Source organism: Oryctolagus cuniculus, chromosome 1 (assembly GCF_964237555.1).
Source record: "Oryctolagus cuniculus chromosome 1, mOryCun1.1, whole genome shotgun sequence".
NCBI lineage: Eukaryota > Metazoa > Chordata > Mammalia > Lagomorpha > Leporidae > Oryctolagus > Oryctolagus cuniculus.
In genome coordinates, this window is record NC_091432.1 from 62,171,221 (window position 1) to 62,192,950 (window position 21,730).

At 39.2% G+C, this 21,730-nt stretch overlaps 1 protein-coding gene across 1 annotated transcript; it reads left to right on the plus strand.

The window, feature by feature from the left end:
* The first annotated feature begins 12,211 nt into the window (after positions 1 to 12,211).
* OR51S1 (olfactory receptor family 51 subfamily S member 1) lies at positions 12,212 to 13,183 on the plus strand. The gene has a single exon (NM_001171431.1). It carries the CDS (start codon positions 12,212 to 12,214, stop codon positions 13,181 to 13,183), a length of 972 nt encoding a protein of 323 aa, NP_001164902.1.
* Positions 13,184 to 21,730: the final 8,547 nt, after the last annotated feature.

A 21,730-nucleotide genomic window follows, 5' to 3' on the forward strand; every position in this document is an offset into this window, starting at 1 on the left:
ATACTTCCCATCCTTACTCCTTTCCTCTTCCCATCTTTTTAAAGACCTATGGTATAATATGTGAGTAATAACAGTACCTGCTCCCTAGGATTATTGTGAGGATTAAAATGTAAACACCAGTGCTTTTAATACAATTATGTTTACTTGAAATAAAAAGTTGTGCTCTTTACTGATTGACAGCATATTGATACTGTATATTTTTTGTTTCTTGGTTTTTTGGTTGCAATACTTTTCAGTAAGTGGATGTGAAAGTGATGGAGTCTCTTCTAACATAAAGAATCATATTTTACTTTGCACCACTTGTAATTATTAATAATATATTGTCTGCTCTGCAATTATTGAGCATAGATCCCCAGATATATATGCTAATAAATCTCTGGTTAAACATGCTAAACAATTTTTTAAATTATAGCTCCTTTAAGGTTGTATTTATGAAATACATGAAATATCTTCCATTTATATAAATAAATAAATGTAAAATAATCTCCAAAAAGATCTTTTTGAAAATTTTCCAATTATGATGCCCTAACCTTAGTGATGATACTTTATTTCTGTATATCTGTTTCCTTTATTGTCTTATGAAGTAGTTCAAATATGTGGCTTATAGATTACCAGCATATATTTTGTCCTTTAAACAAAGTGTTGTTTCAGTTTGTGCACATGTGTGCATGTGTATGTATTTTGTTTATTTGGGGAAGAAATTGTTTATTAAATTCATTAAATTATGTGATAAATAGTGGGAATGAGAAAAACTTTAAGAGGTGGATAAATGAATAAGGACAGATTAAAATAAGATGGAAGGGGGGATGGCGAGAAGAGAAAAGGAATAAACAGATGAAAACAGAAATCCAAACTATTACAAAGATAAAAATTGATGTATTTTGGTTTTCACTAATTCAGAAACCTAAAGTGGAATTAAAGAAAATAGTTTGCCCTGAGTCAAATACCTTGTTAATAGGAAAACAGATGAGAAGAAGGATAGGAAAATTACAACAGAGGGCAGTGGGAGCTCAGGAGCCTAAGTAGAAAAGACAAAGTCAAAATTGCATGTCCTGGGCCAAGATGCTCATCTTGGAACTTGGGTCCTCACTGACGGAATATTTGAAGATGTCATTGTTGAAGTTTCCAACCTTTCATGAGAACCTTCATTTTTCCCTGTCCTTCAGTCCTCAAGCAAGACCCCCATGTCATTATAAAGAAGATCCAAGGGAGGAAGAGGATAAGGCACACGTCAGGGTGTTTTGGGGATGAGGTTGAAGGACAAGGAAAGAGAATGGAAAACAGAAAGGAGTGAATGGGAGCTAGATAGAAACTTCAGTCATGATATCTTGAAATATTCTGTTGATGGCCAACCTTATCCTGTGGTTTTGCTCTAAAACTTACCTGCCTGCTGAGAGAAGCCTCAGCAAGAAGATTGTTAAGCAGCCTGAGGTTCACCTGGCAAAACCATTGCCACTACCCCCATGAGAACTTTTAAGTCCTGAGCTGCTCCAATACTGCCGTTACTATTCCAGGGAGCATTTCATAGATCAACAAATAAGACTATTCCCCAGAGCTTCAAAGACTGAGGATGTCTCCCCAAGGCTGCAAATCTCCCCAGATTTTCATATTTGGGGACTGGCATAGTATTGAAAGAGCAATTGAGGAAAAAGGTGGTGTGTGTGTGTGTGTGTGTGTGTGTGTGTACAGGCTGGTTAATGCTCAATCAGTCTCTTAGTCTTATCTTGATCATCTCATAATTCCCATCTCCTGAATGATTGACATTTGCCTCTATTTTCTCATGACATAACAAAACTAACAAAATCTCCAAGTGACTATGATTTTCTCATTCGAAAATAGATTCTAAAGTTAAAGTAACTTCCCAGTGAATGAATTGCATCTGATATTTCAGTGTTTCCTGTGGTTCCAGTATTTTCAGTGTTTTTCAGTCTTTAATATCAACCTAATAAGTCACACCTGGTACAAGGGAAAATGAGAGACCTTTAGGGAGTCAATAAATCAAGAAAAAAATCAAAATTCCACAATATCTAATTATCACCTTTAGATAATGTTGTTATCCCTATCTGTACTATGAATAATAAAATAGCATCATCAGTAAAAATATCTATAACAATAATATCCTCTGATAGTTCTGAGATTTATCAGTTATATTATTTATGACATTCATTTTGTACTCTAATCATTTAATACTTAACAATCCTCATAAAGATAATCCTGTTGTGATGTGGATATGAAGAATATTATCATTTTCATTGATTGGAATAGAAAAGAGGGTCATATTGGGAATTGGCTCAAACTCTTAATGTAATTGCAGTAATTAGATTGTATAAGTCATTTTGGAGTGGCAGCAGAGCAAGGGAACCTCATTGTTATAAGTGTGTTCTGGACTTGCTGGATCTTGAAGATCACTATGGCTAAGTAAGGAAAAAAATGCTCAAAGAGAGTGAGTTTCATATACTATTATCTCTTACCATTCACCTATAGGAAGGTCTCAGAATTATTCAATAGTCACTTTTACAATATCATAGTCTCTCAAAGCATTGAGTTTAACTCAAATAAAACTCATCTCTGTATCACATAACATAATTCCCTCAATACTGTTTGAACTAATTAACACTTGGGGCTGATTTACTTGCAATATCTTAATCTCTATATTCCACTGCCTATATAAATCTGTTATCTTGCAACTCAGTCATACTTTTATTCATATTTTTCATCTATATTGAAAAACATGGTATCTGAGTAATTACTGACATTTTCATTTCAATTTGCTCAATCAACATTGTTTTACTTCTTTTTCAGGTTGATCATCTGTATTGCACATGGATTTTGAGTTATTTTAGTAACTTTATGTCATACACTGCCAGCCCATGTATAAAACTGAACAAATGTGATCATACCCTTTTTTTCAATTCTTACGCATTAAAAATAGAAAATCATTGGAGGACCTGACTACCCATTAGCTCACATTTTATGACCTTGTACTTAGGAAATGACTCTTTAGTTAATTATTTTAATCTTCTCTAATGGATTATTTATCCCATTCCTATCAAAAACAGTTTCTTAAATTCACATTTTTAACTCCCCTGGGACCGGCGCTGTGGTGCAACAGGTTAACACCCTGGCCTGAAGCGCTGGTATCCCATATGGGCACCAGTTCGAGACCGGCTCTACTTGCAATCCACCTCTCTGCTGTGGCCTGGGAAAGCACTAGAAGATGGCCCGAGTCCTTGGGCCCTGCACCCGCGTGGGAGACCCAAAGGAAGCTCCTGGCTCCGGGCTCCTGGCTTCAGATGAGTGCAGCTCTGGTCATTGCAGCCAATTGGGGAGTGAACCATCGGATGAAAGACCTTTCTCTCTCTCTCTCTCTCCCCCTCTCCTCTCTGTAACTCTGACTTTCAAATAAATAAATAAATATTTTTTAAAAAATAACTCCCCTAACTCAGTCTCTCCCCCATCATTTTCTAAAGAAAAATATTTCTTTCACTCAAAAAATATTGTGATGATTTGAGGTGAACTCTCAATCCCCACCTTATCTTAGCAATTTGTTGAAATATATTTACATCCATCCTTTCCTTTCTAGAGTTTAAGTAAAATCCTTGGTTTTTTTTAGGTTCAATAATACCTCCATTCTATTTCCAGTGTCTTTCACACCATTTCCTAATTTATCACATGGTCTTTCTCATTCTACACTGTCTTTTGGGTAGTTGACTTTGTACATATGTATTTTAAAATCATATATATATATGTGTATATACATATACATACATATATGATTTGAGAGACAGAGACAAAGAGAGAATGATTTCATCTACTGCTTCATTCTCCAAATGTCTACAACAGCCATGTCTGAGCCAGGCCAAAGCCAGGAGCCAGGAACTCCCAGCTGGTCTCCCACCTGGATGGCAGGCATCCCAAGTACTTGGGTGATCAACTGCTGCTCTCACAGTCTATTTGCAGAGAGCTGGATTGGAAGTAAAGTGGCCGGGACTCAAACTGGGACTGTGATATGGTATGCAAGCATCACAAGTGGCTGCTGAACCCACTAAGCCACATGCCAGCCCCAACATATTCACAATTTTTTGCAACTTTATGCTTTCCTGTTTTCTGTTGCTTGACTATTTATTTAATTTTGTAACTTGGCTGACAATTCAATCAATTCTAGTTGTGTAATTTTTTTAAAAAGCCATCCCATAAATAATGCATCTTGAGAACTGTAGCTTTCAAATATTTTAATATTGTTCCTTTCTTTCTATCTGTTATGGTGTTATACCATTAATGAACCTCCATTTCCTCTAAGTGGGCTCATTCAACAGCAACCTAACTCATTTATCACACAGAAAACGTCATTTTGCTTATTCTTTTCTTCTTCTTTATTTCCCTTAGCTATGTGTGAGATGCAAAGTTCCTCTTACTTCTTGTCAATTTCTTCGGAAAATATTACTTTAATAATATTTGGCAATAACCAATTAGATACAGGTATCCTATTATATCTAGTTGCATTATTTCATTGTTACACAAATTAATTTTTTATGAAGAACTAATAAAAAGTCACAAGTTAAAAATCATTTACAAATAATTTTTAGCCCCATGTAATCTATCTTTTCTATCCTTAAGCAGCTTTCATAACAAGATAATTTTCAGCATTTATGAAAGTACATTTTCCCAAAATCAGATTATTTCTTATTGATGCATTCTTAGCATTTTCTGAGGCATTTAAAAAGTTCAATTCCTAGAATATGTCAAACACAAGTAGCCCAGGGTTAGCACACAGCATGTGATCAGGGTCGCCAAAAATTATCTATTGCTTAAAACAATAGCAGAATGGAAGGATAGAAGAAAGGAGTAAAGCAAAGAAGCAGAAATCAATTAAGGAAGATATGGTGAGAGGAAAGGAAGAAAGGGAGAACATAAGGAAAGGTACATGTGTCCTGAAAGATAAACTTTAAAGAACAAATACTGCCAAATATTCTTCTAAGAATTTACATTTTAAATTTCTTTTTTTAATTTATATACACTGAAATTCTCTGTCCTTGTGTACAATTTTGAGTTTGGACAAATACAATCATGTTATCATCCTCCTAACCCAAATATAGAAGTGTTCCATCAACTCCAGATATTCCCTCAAGCCTCTTCTTTGCAGTCAATGCCTCCACCCATGACCAGCCCCCAGAAAACACGCTAACTCTATAGCTTTCAGTCATCCACAAAGTCATATAAAGAGAATTACACAGTATATAATCATTTGAACCTGGATTCTTGCACATAATGATTGGAGATTTACGTTTGCTAAACAGTGCTCAATTGTCTGGTTATACTATTTTTTTCTGTTTATTTCTTCAGCAGTTAAAGAAATCTATTTATGAATAAAGTTGCTGTAATCATTATTTTAGTTAAGTAATGAGGCGTGTATTGCTGAGTCATATGATAGTATATGTTTAACCTTATAATAAACTATCAAGTGCTTTTCAAAATGCATTTATGCATTTCCACTACCAAACTGCGAATACCCTATTTATTCTCTATTCCTACCAGCCATTTTAGATAGCAAAGGGAGGAGATTAGGGGCTTAAACTTTTGTGCAAATACAACCAGTAATAGGAGTCAGGCCTTGTACTGGCACCTCACTGATATTATATTTGAATTTTTTCACTGACTAGGAAAATGAAGCTTGGAGATATAGAGTAGTTTATCTACAGCCTTATGGTGAGAAAGCAGCAAGGCAAGGATTTCTACCCAAATATGTCTAAGTCTGAAATCCATAGCACCACACCATGAACTCCTAAAACATAGTAAAACAAAAAACACCCATGTTATTCTGAGGAAAGGAGAAATCTAGGGATAGTTTCATTCTATCTCTCCCACTAATTTATTAGGACAGGTTCACCTGTTACATTAACAAACTACTACTGGATGTCAAGGAATGGATTGCAGATAGACAAGGGGGCTCTTCCTGCAGTTTAGGGATCTGGAAAGAAACAACTTTGTTTCTCAGGACAATGAAGAGACAGGGAAAGGTACATTGAATTGAATAGGAATCCAAAAACAGAATCCAGATATTGGGTTGTGTAAATTCTGAGGAGATAAGGTCAATAAGATCAGCATCTTTTGATTCATTAACCATAGGGTTAAACTCCAGTTGATAAATTTGAAGGCAAACTCCAAGTCTAGTAGACCACATCAGCTGGTATTCTCTGGGAGGAAGTGGGAGGAGGGATGCAGTAACCTGAGTCCAGGCGAAGGTAGCCTGTACTCTGTGGATGAAAAGACTAATGCACCATCCAATCATATAGAAGTGACAGGGACGAGCCAGGATAAATCCGCAGTGTGGGATCCTGTTACCTATGTCTGTTGCAGGGATTACAGGAACAAAAGCCCCCCTGAAAGGTCTGGGGAGTGGGGAGGAGCTCTGAGTGGCATTGTACACAATGAGTGCCCAAGCTGTTTACAGAGATATAGGCAGGTTGAGAAGGAAAAGCCACAAGCTAGGATGGAGAGTGAGGTTGTCTGCAGGTATTAGAACCATCAAAAAACACAGCATCCATTAAGAACAAGACATGATAGGGCAAGTGAGGACTTGCAAAGCACTGGGAAGAGAGACACAAAAAGGAGTCAAAATGTCTGAGCAGCAGGAGTGAGGGGGTCCAGCCAAGCTGTCTGGGGCGTTCCAGTGAGACTTCCCTGTTTATACAGCATGTGGCTAGAGACAAGAGCTCATTCCTTAGCCTCATAATCTTTGAGTTGATCCTGCCCTTAGAATACCAAGGGCACAAAGCAAAGTGACTAAGTGATCCCTACAGACATGGAACCTATGATCTTAATGCTATTACCATGTGATGCCACACTGAGGTAACAGCAATTAGTCAAAACCTGAAGTGACTATGCCAGAAGGCGTCTCTGAGGACTGAGTCCAGGCACTCTCTGGGTCTCATTATCTATTCTCTAAGAAAAGGGCTGGGGAGGGGTTGTGGTAATGACCAAAGAACAGTTGGGTCAGAAAAAGACTAGGTATTGGGCCCTATCCAGACAGTGAGCACCAGACCAGTGGAGGGTGGAGTGGACTGCTTCACAGGCTTTGAGAGCAGGACTGCATGCTGGGGATGAGTGGATTCTTCCATTCCTTCTGCAATTCAAAGGTCACCATGGTCCTTCCTCTGGGCAAAACAACAGGCTTGTGACTAACCACAGCATCCTACCTAGGGCTCCCCCGTGGGACTCTGGTAAGGGGAGTCTGGACACCTGTGCTCACCTTTCCTGCAAGCTACACCTCACCCACTCCCGCAGCTGTGGCCCAAGCAGAATAACATAAATGATACAACCAAAGTGTGTGAGGGTCGCTGGGAGAACCCAGGTGTGGTGAGTGAACAGCAGGGAGACGCAGGTGTGGGAAAGGTGAGTCGGACTGCAAATGAACAAGGGAAAGCAGAGAAGAAAGGAAGTGGGAGAGAAACAGGTGTGGAGCTCACATTTTTGACCTGGAAGGCCAGAAAGGAGACAACGCAAAGAACGTGACACTTCTCAGAAGGCTGCAACTTTTTTAAGAGTTGGAGACAGACTGGGCTAAGGAATCAGGGTGAAGCAGTTGGAGAGAAAAGAAAAGCACAGTGCCCTTAGTGACACATAAGGATTTATGAAACTCAGAATGTGGGAAACGAGAGACACTCCCATTTAAGCAGGATCTTCAAGCAACTCGTGGAATCCAACTAACATATTTCAGGTATAATGCATGGATGTTGTTATTACTCAAATGAAACATAGGAAAGATTGAAAGACTGTCTTCATCTTCATATAGCTCAGAATGTAACAAGAAGGCATTGAAAGGGTTATAACAGTGTGCTTAATTTATACTACAGGAGTGTGGAGATCATGCTGAGAGATATTAAAAGAAAGGATGATTTATTTGAAGGAGAGTAATGCATCAGAATGCCTATGGGAGTTGGTAGCATATGAATTCAGTAAGGATAAATTGATTCCTGGAATGAAAAAGGGGGTGAAGGTCAATGTAGCTTCTAATGCAAAGGCAAAGGTTATAGAGCAAAGTATGCAGTACTTGGAATTGAGTAAAAATGTTATACAACTGAAAATAAAGGACCCAAAAAGTTAATGTTACTTTAGAAATAAGACAGCACTTGGAGCAGAAATTTCTGATGAAACTTATCACTGAAGAGTGTCTTAAAATTTTAAGGTGTCATTCTAAACTTACTGGAGGCCAGAAATTCTATATGGTAGAATTTCCTGAATCTGGAAAATCCAATGATGATAACTTTTATCTCCTATATATGGGCTGGATTTCTGCCTTCTTTGTCCTAGTAATATTCCACTGGAGTTCTCATCACAGGTTATTCAGGGCAAATCTGAATCTCATGGGCATCCCCACAGAAGACAGAGCATGAGACATAATCTGAATATAAACAGCTGCGGAACTGACTGCTGCCTTGTATTCCAACCACCCACAATGGTTGGAGACAGAATTTTAGAGGTTATGATCTAATTTTGGACCTACAACTATCCAATCATTTTTCTTTCCTAGATTGTTTAATTTCTCAACCTCAGATACTGTTACTGCCTTTCTTTAGTTATTGTTTGTACTCCATATATGAATAGGTATTTAATGATATCTATATTTTATGATGTACCTGATTTGATTTCTTATTTTGTTAGTCAATTTATGCAGTGGATTTACCAGCAAGTCTCCAGCAAATTGCCTGGTGCTCATCCTTGAAGATAGCTTTCCTGGTATACTCAGGGTCAAAGTAGGTCACATCACCTACTTCTTTGAGGCGGTTCTAACACTGCAGCTTTCATCTGTAATAAAAGACTCCATCTGACTCACAGTCTTCCATCTGGTCTGGTAAATACCAGGAAGAATTTTGATGAGGATCCTAATAGCAAGGAAGATATCTGGACACAAATGTAAAGTGAACAGTAGGTCCGCCACTTTAATATCTGTCTTCTCTATGTGGCTGGTGGGATCTCTCCTTTGAGCCTGCATCAAAACTCCCTTATAACAAAACATCCTATGTTCCACCCAACTAGTAACCTAATTTACTTGTGTGCTATATGGCAGGGAGCCAGTTTGGTAATTAATAAAAATCTGTCCTAGAAAACACTGTTTAGCAGTTGTAATTTTTTTTTCATAATAACGCCCTTGTCTTGATCACGTAAAACTAAATTTATGCAAGGCAAAATTTCAGTTGGAGATTCATTTGTCTCCGTAGCCATATACCAGATATTTTAAGTAAAATAAGAATAGCCTAATGGTTTGTGTGATATAATCAAAAAGACATATGTTTATGATTTCTTATTTGTCTCAATGCATGTATGTGTACTGCATATTAAATGGAAGTTTGTGAACTCATGGTTAACATGCATGTACAAGAAGGGATAGTAGGCCGGCGCCGCGGCTCAATAGGCTAATCCTCCGCCTTGCGGTGCCGGCACACCGGGTTCTAGTCCCAGTCGGGGCGCTGAATTCTGTCCCAGTTGCCCCTCTTCTAGGCCAGCTTTCTGCTATGGCCCGGAAGTGCAGTGGAGGATGGCCCAAGTGCTTGGGCCCTGCACCCGCATGGGAGACCAGGAGAAGCACCTGGCTCCTGCCTTCGGATCAGCACAGTGCGCCAGCCGCAGCGCTGGCTGCGGCGGCCATTGGAGAGTGAACCAACGGCAAAGGAAGACCTTTCTCTGTCTCTCTCTCTCTCTCACTGTCTACTCTGCCTGTCAAAAAAAGGGGGGGGGATAGTAGTTATTTGTTGTCTGCATAAGTGTGTTTATGGAAAAATTATTGATTCTATGTATTTACCTGGTTATTTATACTGTGAAGTTCCAAGAGATTGGTTTAGGACATTACTATTTGAGATTTGTAAACATGAGCTTTTAGATGATGATAATAACATATATGCATGGCCAGGCACTTGGATTTCTATCTGCTTTTTCATGTAAATTCTTGAACAAATATCAGCACATATTGCAAACTGCTTCTATCTTACTAAGTGAGTATTTATTTGTTTTTTGCATCTTTGATTTATGGATATGAGTAGTAATATACATGCTTGCATATTATGGATTTAATATAGATTTATCTCAAAAGATTTTATCTGTGGATATAAACTTTTTGTACTGTTTGTATGATGAGTGTATATGTTTCTGTGTTTCAGTTGGGATAAGGGTGTGTGTGTGTGTGTGTGTATTTCTGCAATGCATAGGGTTTGTGTGCACTCATGAATATATCTGCTATGTGTGGACATGAAAACTGTTTTCTACATGTGAGAAGCCATTTGTTTATAAATGTGCTCTGGTGTGCTAGTGGGAGTGTAGGGATAGCTTTTACAATTCGGGCAAGGGATGAACCTGTCAGATATGGATGTTCCCAGTGCTGCCTCAAATGTCCTCACAGAAGCCTCGCAGACTTTTAGCATCAGACACCTGTGGCAGTCCCCCCAGTGCTCTACCTTCTGTCAGGGAGACCTGCTACTGACCTGTGCTTAAGCAGCAGGAATATTCTGTGGAATATATGGTTTGTCCAAGGAAACGCTGTTCTCCCTATTGCAAGCCCTGCCACATAGAAGTCCCATTTAAGTCAGGCTGCAGGAACTCCAAGAGTCATGAAGAGCAGATGGTATACTACACATATGTTCTGAAGAAAGGACTTCACTAAGGGAAAGAATACAATTTTAAAGAAATTTACAGTGAATGTGTAGGGGGGGGTGCATTTGTACGGGGTAATAGGGAGATTTTGAAGAAATAATAAGGAGGCTGATTACATTTCAGAAAAGGGATCAAATCCTGAAGAAAATTTAGAGAAATAGAATTGAAAAACTGCTAAATACAGCTGCATTATTTTGTTGCAAATGTCAGGATTTCATTATTCTAATGGCTGAGCAATATTCCACATTCCATCATGAATATACAAAATATTTTCTTTATCCAGTCAACTGGAGATCATTATGCTAAGTGAAATTAATTAGACCCAAAAGACAAATATCACATATTTTCTCTTATTTATGGTAGTTGATATAAATAGAAAACATAAAAATTGTGTTGGTGTCATATAATTTGGTATATAGTATAATTGTAAAAGGGTCATGAAGCACATGTTAGTAGAGGCTTAATATATAGGAGGACCTGTATTTGCAACAATAGGTAAACAATCCATAGAGGGGGAAGACAGAGAAAGATATATTTATAACCGAGAATAACAGGGACATCATTTTATGTGCTCTAGTGTGCCAGGGGGTAGTAAACAACCCAGCAAGACTGTGTGTTTGAAATAAGGTGGAGGAAAAAGAAGAGTCCCAAGCAAAGAACCATCAAAAATTCCAGTGTATTAAGTGTCTAGATTACAGCAAAGTGCACTGAGAAATGACATTCTGGGAGGTAGAATGAAAAAAAAAAAAGGTAAAGGGAATTTATAGCAGTCAAAGATAATTGAGAAATAAGTTGAATATGTTGCTTAGGAAAAATGAGTGATTCTTGATTTAAGAATAAAGGAATATGGGCCTCTGCCTGCAGCACATATGCATGCTAGTTTGATTCCCAACTGTTCCTCTTCTGATCCACGTCCCTGTTAATGTGCTTGGGAAAACAATAGAAGATGACCCATGTTCTTGCGCTCCTGCCAATCATGTGAGAGACTTGGATAAAGCTCCTGGCTTCTGCCTGGCGAGCCCCAGCTTTTGCAGCTATTTGGGGAGTGAATTAGCAAATAGCAAAACTCTGTCTCTTCTCTCTCTCTGTACCTCTGCCTTCCATATAAACAAATATGTTTTTAAAAAGAATGAAGGGATAATCCATGACACTAATGAGAGCAGTTAATTGTAACTAAACCATGAACGTTTTCAGGCAGCACAGGAGTAAGATGGATTGGTTTTAAGGGAACAAAAACAATGTGGATACAGAAGAGTAAACCCTCTCCTCATGTGTTTTCCAAATAAGAAAAATTAGGAAAATCTGTAGTGAAAGGCAATGTTAAAGGAAGATGGAAAAGCAATTTAGCAAGAGAAACAGAGCTTTGAGGATAGCTACAGGAAAATCCCCAAGACAAGAAATGAATATTGCCTAAACCATCTGAGTGGGTGTTTACATAGGGATGGAACATGCCTGGGAGAGGGGAGGGCCAGGATGTTTTAGAAAACATCATGCAAATCTGTTGCAAAACTAAGTTTACCTTTCAAATCGTTTTCAGGTTCCAGAGTCCAAAGTGGGATCCTCAGTGATGTCACCACTCTCCATCCGGGAAGCTCCTAATAACAGCTCTCCAATGGCCCCCACCTTCCTGCTGGTGGGCATGCCAGGCCTGTCAACAGCACCCTCCTGGTGGACAGCCCCTCTCATAACTGTCTACCTTCTCTCTGCCCTGGGCAATGGTACTATCCTCTGGATCATTGCCCTGGAGCCCACTCTGCACCGTCCCATGTACTTCTTCCTCTTCCTGCTTGGTGTGTCTGATGTTGGCTTAGTCACATCCCTGATGCCTACCCTACTGGGGCTCGCACTTGCTGGTGCTCACATTGTCCCTGCCTCAGCCTGCCTCCTCCAGATGTTTTTTGTCCATGTCTTTTCAGTCATGGAGTCCTCCATCTTGCTTGCTATGGCCTTTGACCGAGCTTTGGCCATCTGCCACCCTCTTCGCTACCCAGCACTCCTTACCAGTGGTGTCATTACCAAGATTGGCCTGGCCATTGCTTTCCGATGCCTGGGCCTCCATCTTCCTCTGCCATTCCTCTTAACCAACATGCAATATTGTCACCCACAGGTCCTGACCCATTCTTATTGCTTACACCCAGATATGGCCCATCTGGGCTGCCCAGGATCTTGGGGTTCCATCTACAGTCTCTGTGTGGTTCTGTCAGTCATGGGATTAGACCCCTTGCTCATTTTCTTCTCCTATGGCCTCATTGTCAGGGTTTTGCAAGGCATGGGGTCCAGCACGGACTGCTGGAAGGCAGGTCAAACCTGTGCTGCCCACCTCTCTGCTGTGCTCCTGTTCTACGTCCCTATGATCCTCCTGGCACTCATCAACCGCCTGAAGCTGCCAATCCCTCCATCTGCACACACTCTTCTCTCCTATGTCCATTTCCTACTTCCTCCACTGATAAACCCCATTCTCTACAGCGTCAAGATGAAGGAAATTAGAGAGAAAATACTAAAGAGGTTGCAGCCCAAGAAAGTGGGTTGCACTCAGTGAAGAGGATTTCCCTCCATGTGGGCTCCTGACCCAAGGATTCTATGACTGAGAAAGTTCAGTGTGCATGAAATCGTCATTCAGGTATACAAGTGCACACATCTGGATATATCTGCCTGTCCTCAGAAGGATGTAAATGTGTGTGGATGGAAGCTTGCAAGCCCCAGAAAATAAGCCTACTTTACCTACCCCCTCTCATACTACTTTTCAATGATATAAAAAGGGCCAAAGTCCAAGTCTTATAAGAACCATTAAGTGCAGGCCTGCACCATGGCTCACTTGGCTAATCCTCCGCCTGCGGTGCCGGCACCCCAGGTTCTAGTCCCAGTTGGGGTGCCGGATTCTGTCCCGGTTGCTCCTCTTCCAGTCCAGCTCTCTGCTGTGGCCCAGGAAGGCAGTGAGGATGGCCCAAGTGCTTGGGCCCTGCACCCGCATGGGAGACCAGGGGGGTGCACCTGGCTCCTGGCTTCAGATCGGCACAGCATGCTGGCCGTAGCAGCCATTAGGGGAGTGAACCAATGGAAGGAAGACCTTTCTCTTTCTCTCTCTCTCTCTCTCACTGTCTAACTCTACCTGCCAAAAAAAAAAAATTAAGTGTTTGGTTGCTACATCTATACCTTAATAAAGGAAGAAACTGGAGGAGATAAACTGCTGCACAACAAAGAAAAGAGAAGATAGAAAACATTCTACTAAACTGGATGGAGGACTTTCCACTGGCTTGATTCCCATAAGAAACTAGGATTCTGAATGAACATTAGGGATTACACAAATATGAAGGAGTCAAGTAAATCTCTCATTTGGGTCTTTTACACTAAGAGACAGGCTATTTGACTACTAGGGCCAGGAAAGTGGTGAGAGGAACTATATATATATATATATATATATATATATATATATATATATATACTTTTCAAAATGCTAGAGTTGCTGTTGAATGTTCATATGTATATCTGTTGTTGAACTTTTATGTGATTCAGCAAAATGGAATAAATAAAATTGGCCTGAACTGTATCATCTACATGTCACCATAATTACCTTTTTGGTGAATGTTATTAAATATAACATTATATAAATGGTATCCTAAATGCATTATATGGATTATCAGATTGAATTTTTACTTTCTCTTTAGTAGTATTATGCATTCATACTCACATAATGAGCCTCAGCACAGTGTACTTACTTTTACTTTCATGCTGAGTTTAGAAACATGGCTTACTCTGGTCAGTGCAGTCCTCACTACCTCTATTGGTCAATAAGGTGTTAGTGGACTTCTAGTGCTACGAGGTGCGTTTCACTAGTAGGCTCTGCCTCATTAACCTAGACCCCACAATAAGACACATGGTGTAGACCTGCCAATCACAGTCTGGAACCAGTTCCTACCTAGAGACCTGACAGACCCAGAGAGTCAGAACTACTTAGATCAGGAGGATGGACTTTGTCAATCCAATGACCAGCAAGCATTTCAAGAAATGTTGCAGTTGTAACAAGTGACAGTTCGTGGTTGGTTAGTTTATCCTAAAAGTAAACTAACAGTGCAACTACATTTGTCTTCTATAATTTCCTAATTTTTTATTTATGTCAATGTAATTATTAATACTTACATATGAGAAACTTGCCTATTTGTAGTTAAATAGTTGAATAAACTCTATAGGTCATTGTATACAGATACAATGTTTTGTTTGTGGTAGGAATCCCTCCTAGTCAGTCAACATGGATATAATTCATTCAGATGAATACACACTACTCAAAGTATGAATAGACTTCAATTTATACAATTGTTTTCTATTAGTGAGTGCTAAAACTAACTTCAGTTTTATGCCACTTCAAATAAGTATTATCAACATTCTTACAAAGCTCTCCATGTGTACTTATGCTGTTAGTTCTCTAAGACTGGGTTCCAGGTCAATTCTTCTCACTCTAAAGCATTATATAGATGCAAGTGCTTTTCCTGCAGATATTTGGATGTTACCTTCGATGTCTGCATCCTGTACTAGAGTGCCTGGGTTTTGAGTTCCAGGTCTACATCCTGTTCTGTTTCCAATTGCAGCTTCCTGCTGATGGATGTAGTAGCTTTGCAGTGTAATTTCAGGTATAAAGAAATCCACTTCTCAATAAACAAGGGCTTTACATTTCTAAGGTAAATTATACTCATTTATAGATTAAATGTAAAAGAATAACCATTAATAAGTTTTCACATTCAAGAATATATTACAGGTGTTTCATTGATAAACAACTTTTAAAATAGTTTTCATTAAAATAATTTTCTCTGGACCAGCGCCACAGCTCACTAGGCTAATCCTCTGCCTGCGGTGCCGGCAGCCCAGGTTCTAGTCCCGGTTGGGGTGCCAGATTCTGTCCCGGTTGTTCCTCTTCCAGTCCAGCTCTCTGCTGTGGCTCAGGAAGGCAGTGGAGGATGGCCCAATCCTTGGGTCCCTTAACCCGCATGGGAGACCAGGAGGAAGCACCTGGCTCCTGGCTTCAGATCAGCACAGTGCGCCAGCCATAGCAGCCATTTCGGGGGTGAACCAACTGAAGGAAGACCTTTCTGTCTCTCTCTCTCTCAGTCTAACTCTGCCTGTCAAAAAAAGTTTTTTTCTCTGGTTAAATTTACTTTAATGTATTTTATTAATATATACATAGATTTAAATTCTATCAATATAATTCTTATTCTTTATTAATATAACTTGCCAATTTATCATACACACAGTAGTTTTTAAAATTTTTCAATTTTTATGTTCATATATATGTAAAATGGACTATTGGTATATTTTCCTCAATACTCATACAAATTATTTCACTTTCTTTTTTATTTATTTTACTAGAACTTCCAAAAATTTTGAAAGATAATAGTGAAAGAAAACACTCAAATCTAGTTGCTAAATTTAGCAGTTAAAGAATGATGATTGGCTGTGAGTTTTTTTGGGTAAACTTTATAATATTTAAATACTAACTTTATATTCTAAATTTATTCAGTTTTAGTAACTTTCTATGGTGAATTATATGAAATTTTTTTCAGCACCCACTGTTAAAAATAGTAATTATCCGCTTTTAATGTCTTGATAATATTTTTATATTGAAACACATTGGTTCTCTTATGACTACAGAAGAATGCATTTCAAATCAGAAGTATCAAATTGAAATCACTCAGTGCTGAATAGAGAACACATAACGCTAAGATACATCCAGGAACACAGGCATATTCATATCCTCATTATAGTGAGCCCTTCTGCAAGGTATGTATATTTTCTTATTAAACCAGTTAGATGAATTAGCCTTTGTTTCATAAATGAGAAGATAGAGGATGAGTGTTTGAAAAATGCCAAATCTATAACATTTATACATAGACAGAATTTATTGTATTAAATCCAACGTGTCTTCTCTTTTATAACTGTTGGCTAGAGAAGCAGCCTGGTCTAAAGCACTGATGATACAGCCTCTGAGAAGCTTTGCTCTCCCAGTCTGACCGTCCTTCTCCCTGCTATGCCCACCTCCATACTACCCTGGAATCCCTGCAGATAGAATGAGGTGAAATGAGGGTCTAGAGTCACATGGGCCTGAGTTTGAATTCTCACTCTACAGCTTCCCATGTGATTTGGCATCCATCATCACCACATTTGCCAAATAGGTATAATGTGGATTACGTGAGTCACGTAGCAACATCATAGTTTATGAATCTGAGGGTTTCAATAAATGGTAGTTATTTGGAATTAATAACAAAAATAGCAACAAATATAATTAAATATTATATACATATTCAATCTGAATAAAGACCTTTACAGTCAGAAGATCATTGTAGCTCTATTTTCTTATTTCATAGATAGAAAGCAGTTGAAAGCAATTTTGACTGGAACTTTGTATGCCAGTAGTAGTAGACAAGGAACAACCCCCCAGCACATCTGGCTACAAGCATATGTTTATTACTCTGCTAAATTAGGGGAGCAGGGACCCTTGTCTCCTTCACAACAAGGTTTTAATTATTCTCTCTGGACCACTAGCCAAACTCTATCAAAACCTTGTATAAGGGTTGCTCTTACATCCCTGACCTGTTGAAATACTACTCTCTTTCTGTAAATCATTCCACATTAATTTGACTGATACATTTGTGAGGAAACATTCACTTTAACAGCTCACAGGGGAATGGAAGTAATAGCAAGAATATTTCCAATGATAAACAAAATGCAACAGCGATACATAGCAGTTGGATCAAACAACAGACCAGGGAAACCCTTGCAAAACCCAGATGCCTTGGTTGTACAGATGGCTAAACAAAGCCTTTCAGACCAGCAGCCAAAATTTAATTGTGTATGTTTTAGACAGAGGGGAGGGAGGGAAGAAGAGGGAGAGAGTGAGAGAAAGGAGAGGGAGAGGGAGAGGGAGAGGGAGAGAGAGGGAGAGAGAGAGAGAGAGAGAGAAAGAGGGAGGGAGAGAGAGAGAAAATTGAGAACCCAAAACAGTGATCATAAATTCAAATGTTTAGAGGAGCCAGATAGATAACATAAATAAATGGAATAACTACGTAGTCACACTATGGTGACAGTGTTAACTTTAGCCAGATGCTTCTCAGTGGATTCCTATTAAATGTTTCCATCTAGGAACATAGACCCAGTATCACCATGTCCTCCACTTTTTAAGATAGTTTATATATCTGTTATTAATAGAATATCATCTAAACACTGTGTTGTCCAAACAAATCTTCTGAAGGCCATATGGAAACTTACAATTTAATTTGTAAATGCTTCTACATGTTTAGTCCTTGTGATTTATGGAGAAGGAATTATATTTTAATTCCAAAGTACATACGACATATGTTGTAAAAACAGTAATAGTAATATTCTTAACATAACAAGACCAGGAAATGGCAGAGCTTAGATCAAAGACCTTGTTCCTGACAGAGTCCTGAGTTTCACCATTCGTCTTTTCTCCACCTTGGCAGAACTGAGCTATCACAATAGTTTAGAAGACAGACAGTCTCTGATAGAGTCCATTTACTGTTTTGTAGGTTAGCTTCTATATGTTACATCTTAGTGTTTATGAGAATGTGAGACCCTTTTGTTCTAAATAAGGATGGCATAATCCTAGGGATCTTAGGGTTTTCATGTTGACCCTTTGTCTTTGGGATTTTCACACAATACACATGGGATTCATCAAGGGAGGTACTTCTATCCACTAGTTCACTCCCCAAATGGCCACAGCAGCCAGGTCTGGCCAGGCCAAAGCCAGAAGCTAGGAACTCCCACCCAGGTCCCCCACATATGTGTAGGGTTCCTGGCACTTAGACCATCCTGTGCTACCTCCCATGCACATTGGCAAGAAGTTGGATCGGAAACACTGCAATTATGGGATGCCAGAGTCACAAGCAGCAGCTTAACCCATCACACCACCTTGTTGACTCTGTGGCTACCAACATCTTGAAAAGACATTCACTTCAAATTCTGGTCTAGCCATCAGGTTAAATGATTTTAAAATATCCAGGAGAAACAAACAAACAAACAAAAAACCCTTGTACTCACACTGACCTCCCAGTGTCACTGATCAAAATACTGTGGCTGTATTTTACTGCAATGAAATCCAAGAGGCCTTAAGTCTTTGGCATCAGAAATATACTTTTCCAGTTACATGGAAACATACTTCTTACTTGGCAATAATGAAGAAAGGTGGATATACCAGCACACAGAGAAAAGCTGGGGTTTGATGAAATACCCAAAGAATTGACTTTAACATAGATTTCTTCCAGGGCGAGGCAGAAATGAACAAGTGGCTATCAGCTGCTAGCTCATAAATTTGGAGCCTTCCCAATATCAGTGTCTTGAAAGTCATGGTAGACATTCTATTACTAAAAAAATACTGTGTTCCACCCATGCGAGCAACAAGTGTGGATTTCCCCCTGGACTCTCAACCTCTCTTAAAAATTCCTCTACTATGAAGTCCTGCCATCTCCACATCAATATCAAGGAGCTTCTCTCAGCATTTGTATCAAAGGCACTATATAGGCACTTGGTTTCATACTCTGGGCACTAGGAAAGCATAGGAGTGAAAGCACATAATTTATAAATGAACCAGAAGAAGGGGCTGCTATAGTTAAACAGTGGGGTGCCCCAAAATTTAGATATCTATTACCTCTGGGCTGAGACAAGGCCCAGTCATCTCCATAAGTCATTGACTAAGGTACTGTGGAGGTAACAGTCAAGAGAAGTGGGGATACAAAAACTATGAGGTTCTGGATGTGGCTGAGCTTTCTACATAGATGTAGTGATGAACCTCAGGATTGTAATATCAGTATCTTCAGCAACACTGTTGTTCATGAAATGTTAGCTTTCTAAACATCACTCTCTGCCCTTTATCCAATCCCAGATTGGTAGATTAGACTGTAACCAACCATAACTAGAACTTTAATACTAGGTTCAGAGTCAAGTACTCAGTGTAACTCATAGAGGTACCAGCTCCTGAAAGACATATGTGGGAACTGTGGGAAGACCAAACAGGAAATACTAACGGTCCTATCGCACACTCCTTTCAGACTGCTATCTTGAAAACTTGAAAAGCAATATGGTTGGCCTGGAAAGTAACTTCCACGAGAGACTGGATGTCACAGCTGTTTGGTATAACCATGGTATTTCAGACTATGAGAAAAGCAGGATACACAGATTCACAGGTGCCATCCTAGATGTTCCATTTTGTTGTGGTAGAAAAATTCCTCCAAGGGAAAAAAGGAGAAATAAAGGAGAAAAGGGAAATGGGCTTTGTTTACTTTCCTTATATTGAACAGTGCACATAAAAAAGTTAAAAGAAACATAATTTGCAGCCTGAGACAAAATCAAAATCCCAATATACAATGTCAACATCATACCCAAAATAATAATAGTAAAAATAAACTGTTTGAACATTTGCTATAAATTCTGTAACAAAAACAACCACAAATCTGAATTATTATGCCTATATCTGAAAATAAATCATGTCCTTTGTGAATATGCCAATGACAATCTACCTTAAAAACATTAGTGTGAACATGATAGCCTTTACAATTTTTATGGTTTTTTTTCTCCTTAAGTGCATTTTGAGTTTTGCTTGCTTGAAAGGTATATTTTTTGAAGTCTAATGGCTTTCTATACCACAAATAAATCTTCTCTTTCTGTTAGTGCCTCTTTCTCAATTATTCCTTTGAAAAATCATCAGAGATGAGATTGAAAACTATCAGAAAATGCTGAGAAAATCACCAGCAGTGACCTATATAGAGATTGAGAGAGAGAGATATTTCGTTGTAGGCTCAAGTAGATTGAAGAGGATCTTCTAGTTTCATGAGGATTCAGAAATGGCAATGGTAGAGTCTCCAATAGCACTCTTTTTGCCTCTTGGGTTATAATCCACTCAGAAGTGGGGGACGTTAGAACCACAGCTACCTTAGTACACAATGAAGCACAGATGGATTGCAAACATCCTCATCAAATCTGTACTCCTTGTATATACAGGTTCACAATACGTATTGATATGAAACCTCTCACCATCAGGTATGTGCCTTCACAAGGCACATTCAAGGACCATGCACACACAGAGCCATGACTCATACTAATCATGCACACTAAAAGTGGATAATTATTCATGCTTTTATATGCACAACTTCTACACACACACACACACACACACACATGACACATTCACGTGCAAAACTAATCCTTTAGACACATTATTGCAATTCCTCCCTGACATACAAAATATACTTGAAATGTCAACATATCTTTTGAATTGTAAAGATACATAAACAAAAAAAAAAAAAACACCTTTGTACAGATAGTTCACAATCTTGTAGTCTCTACAGCATGCCCTCCTGAATATGTGTTCCACTTCCCTGCCTTTTCATTTGTGTATACAGAGGAGAGAGGAAAGTTGGGGGTTAAGGCTTCCAGCATTAAAGTCCCAGAGGAAGTCAGTGTGAATATGAGACAGTGGAACTTAGGGAGAAAGAACTAATACTTGGGGGAAGAGACAAATCATACATAATCATGACATAATTCTTTAAAGAGGCCTTGATCTGAGGTCTCTGCCAAAGGCTGAATCCCAGGAGCTAAATCAAATCACTATGTTCATTCTTAGCTTGGCCAAAGAGAGAGCCGGGCCCAGGGTGAGTGATTCCTCTTGCTTCAGGCACCTCTGCCCCTCCCAGAGAGCAGTAGGACTCACGGAGCCTTCCAAAAGCAGGCAGCGACTGTGCAGATCTGACTGACTCACTGAAAACTCTGAGCACAGAGGTCCATGACCACTGACCTTCATTCTGACATGGGGAGAAGACCCAGGGCTCACTTTGTAGCCTCCAGGCATACACCCTTAAAAGGTAGGCAAACCCCTGCAACACAAAGCCTCCATGAAAGAGCCTGGACACCACAGCTCTACACCTTAGTTTAGATACCCAGAGTGAGAAAACTGAATCTGCATTTTCATAAGCCATTTGTTAGCAAGACTGATACCATTTTGCCCTTCAGCCTGTCATGGGATTAGACAGCATAACTGAATGACCAACACAACTTCCACAGCTGGATGGACTGGAGGTCCAATTGT

Excerpts from the sequence above, each read along its gene's own strand:
- OR51S1 (NM_001171431.1), top strand. The coding sequence starts at position 12,212 with ATGTCACCACTCTCCATCCGGGAAGCTCCTAATAACAGCTCTCCAATG.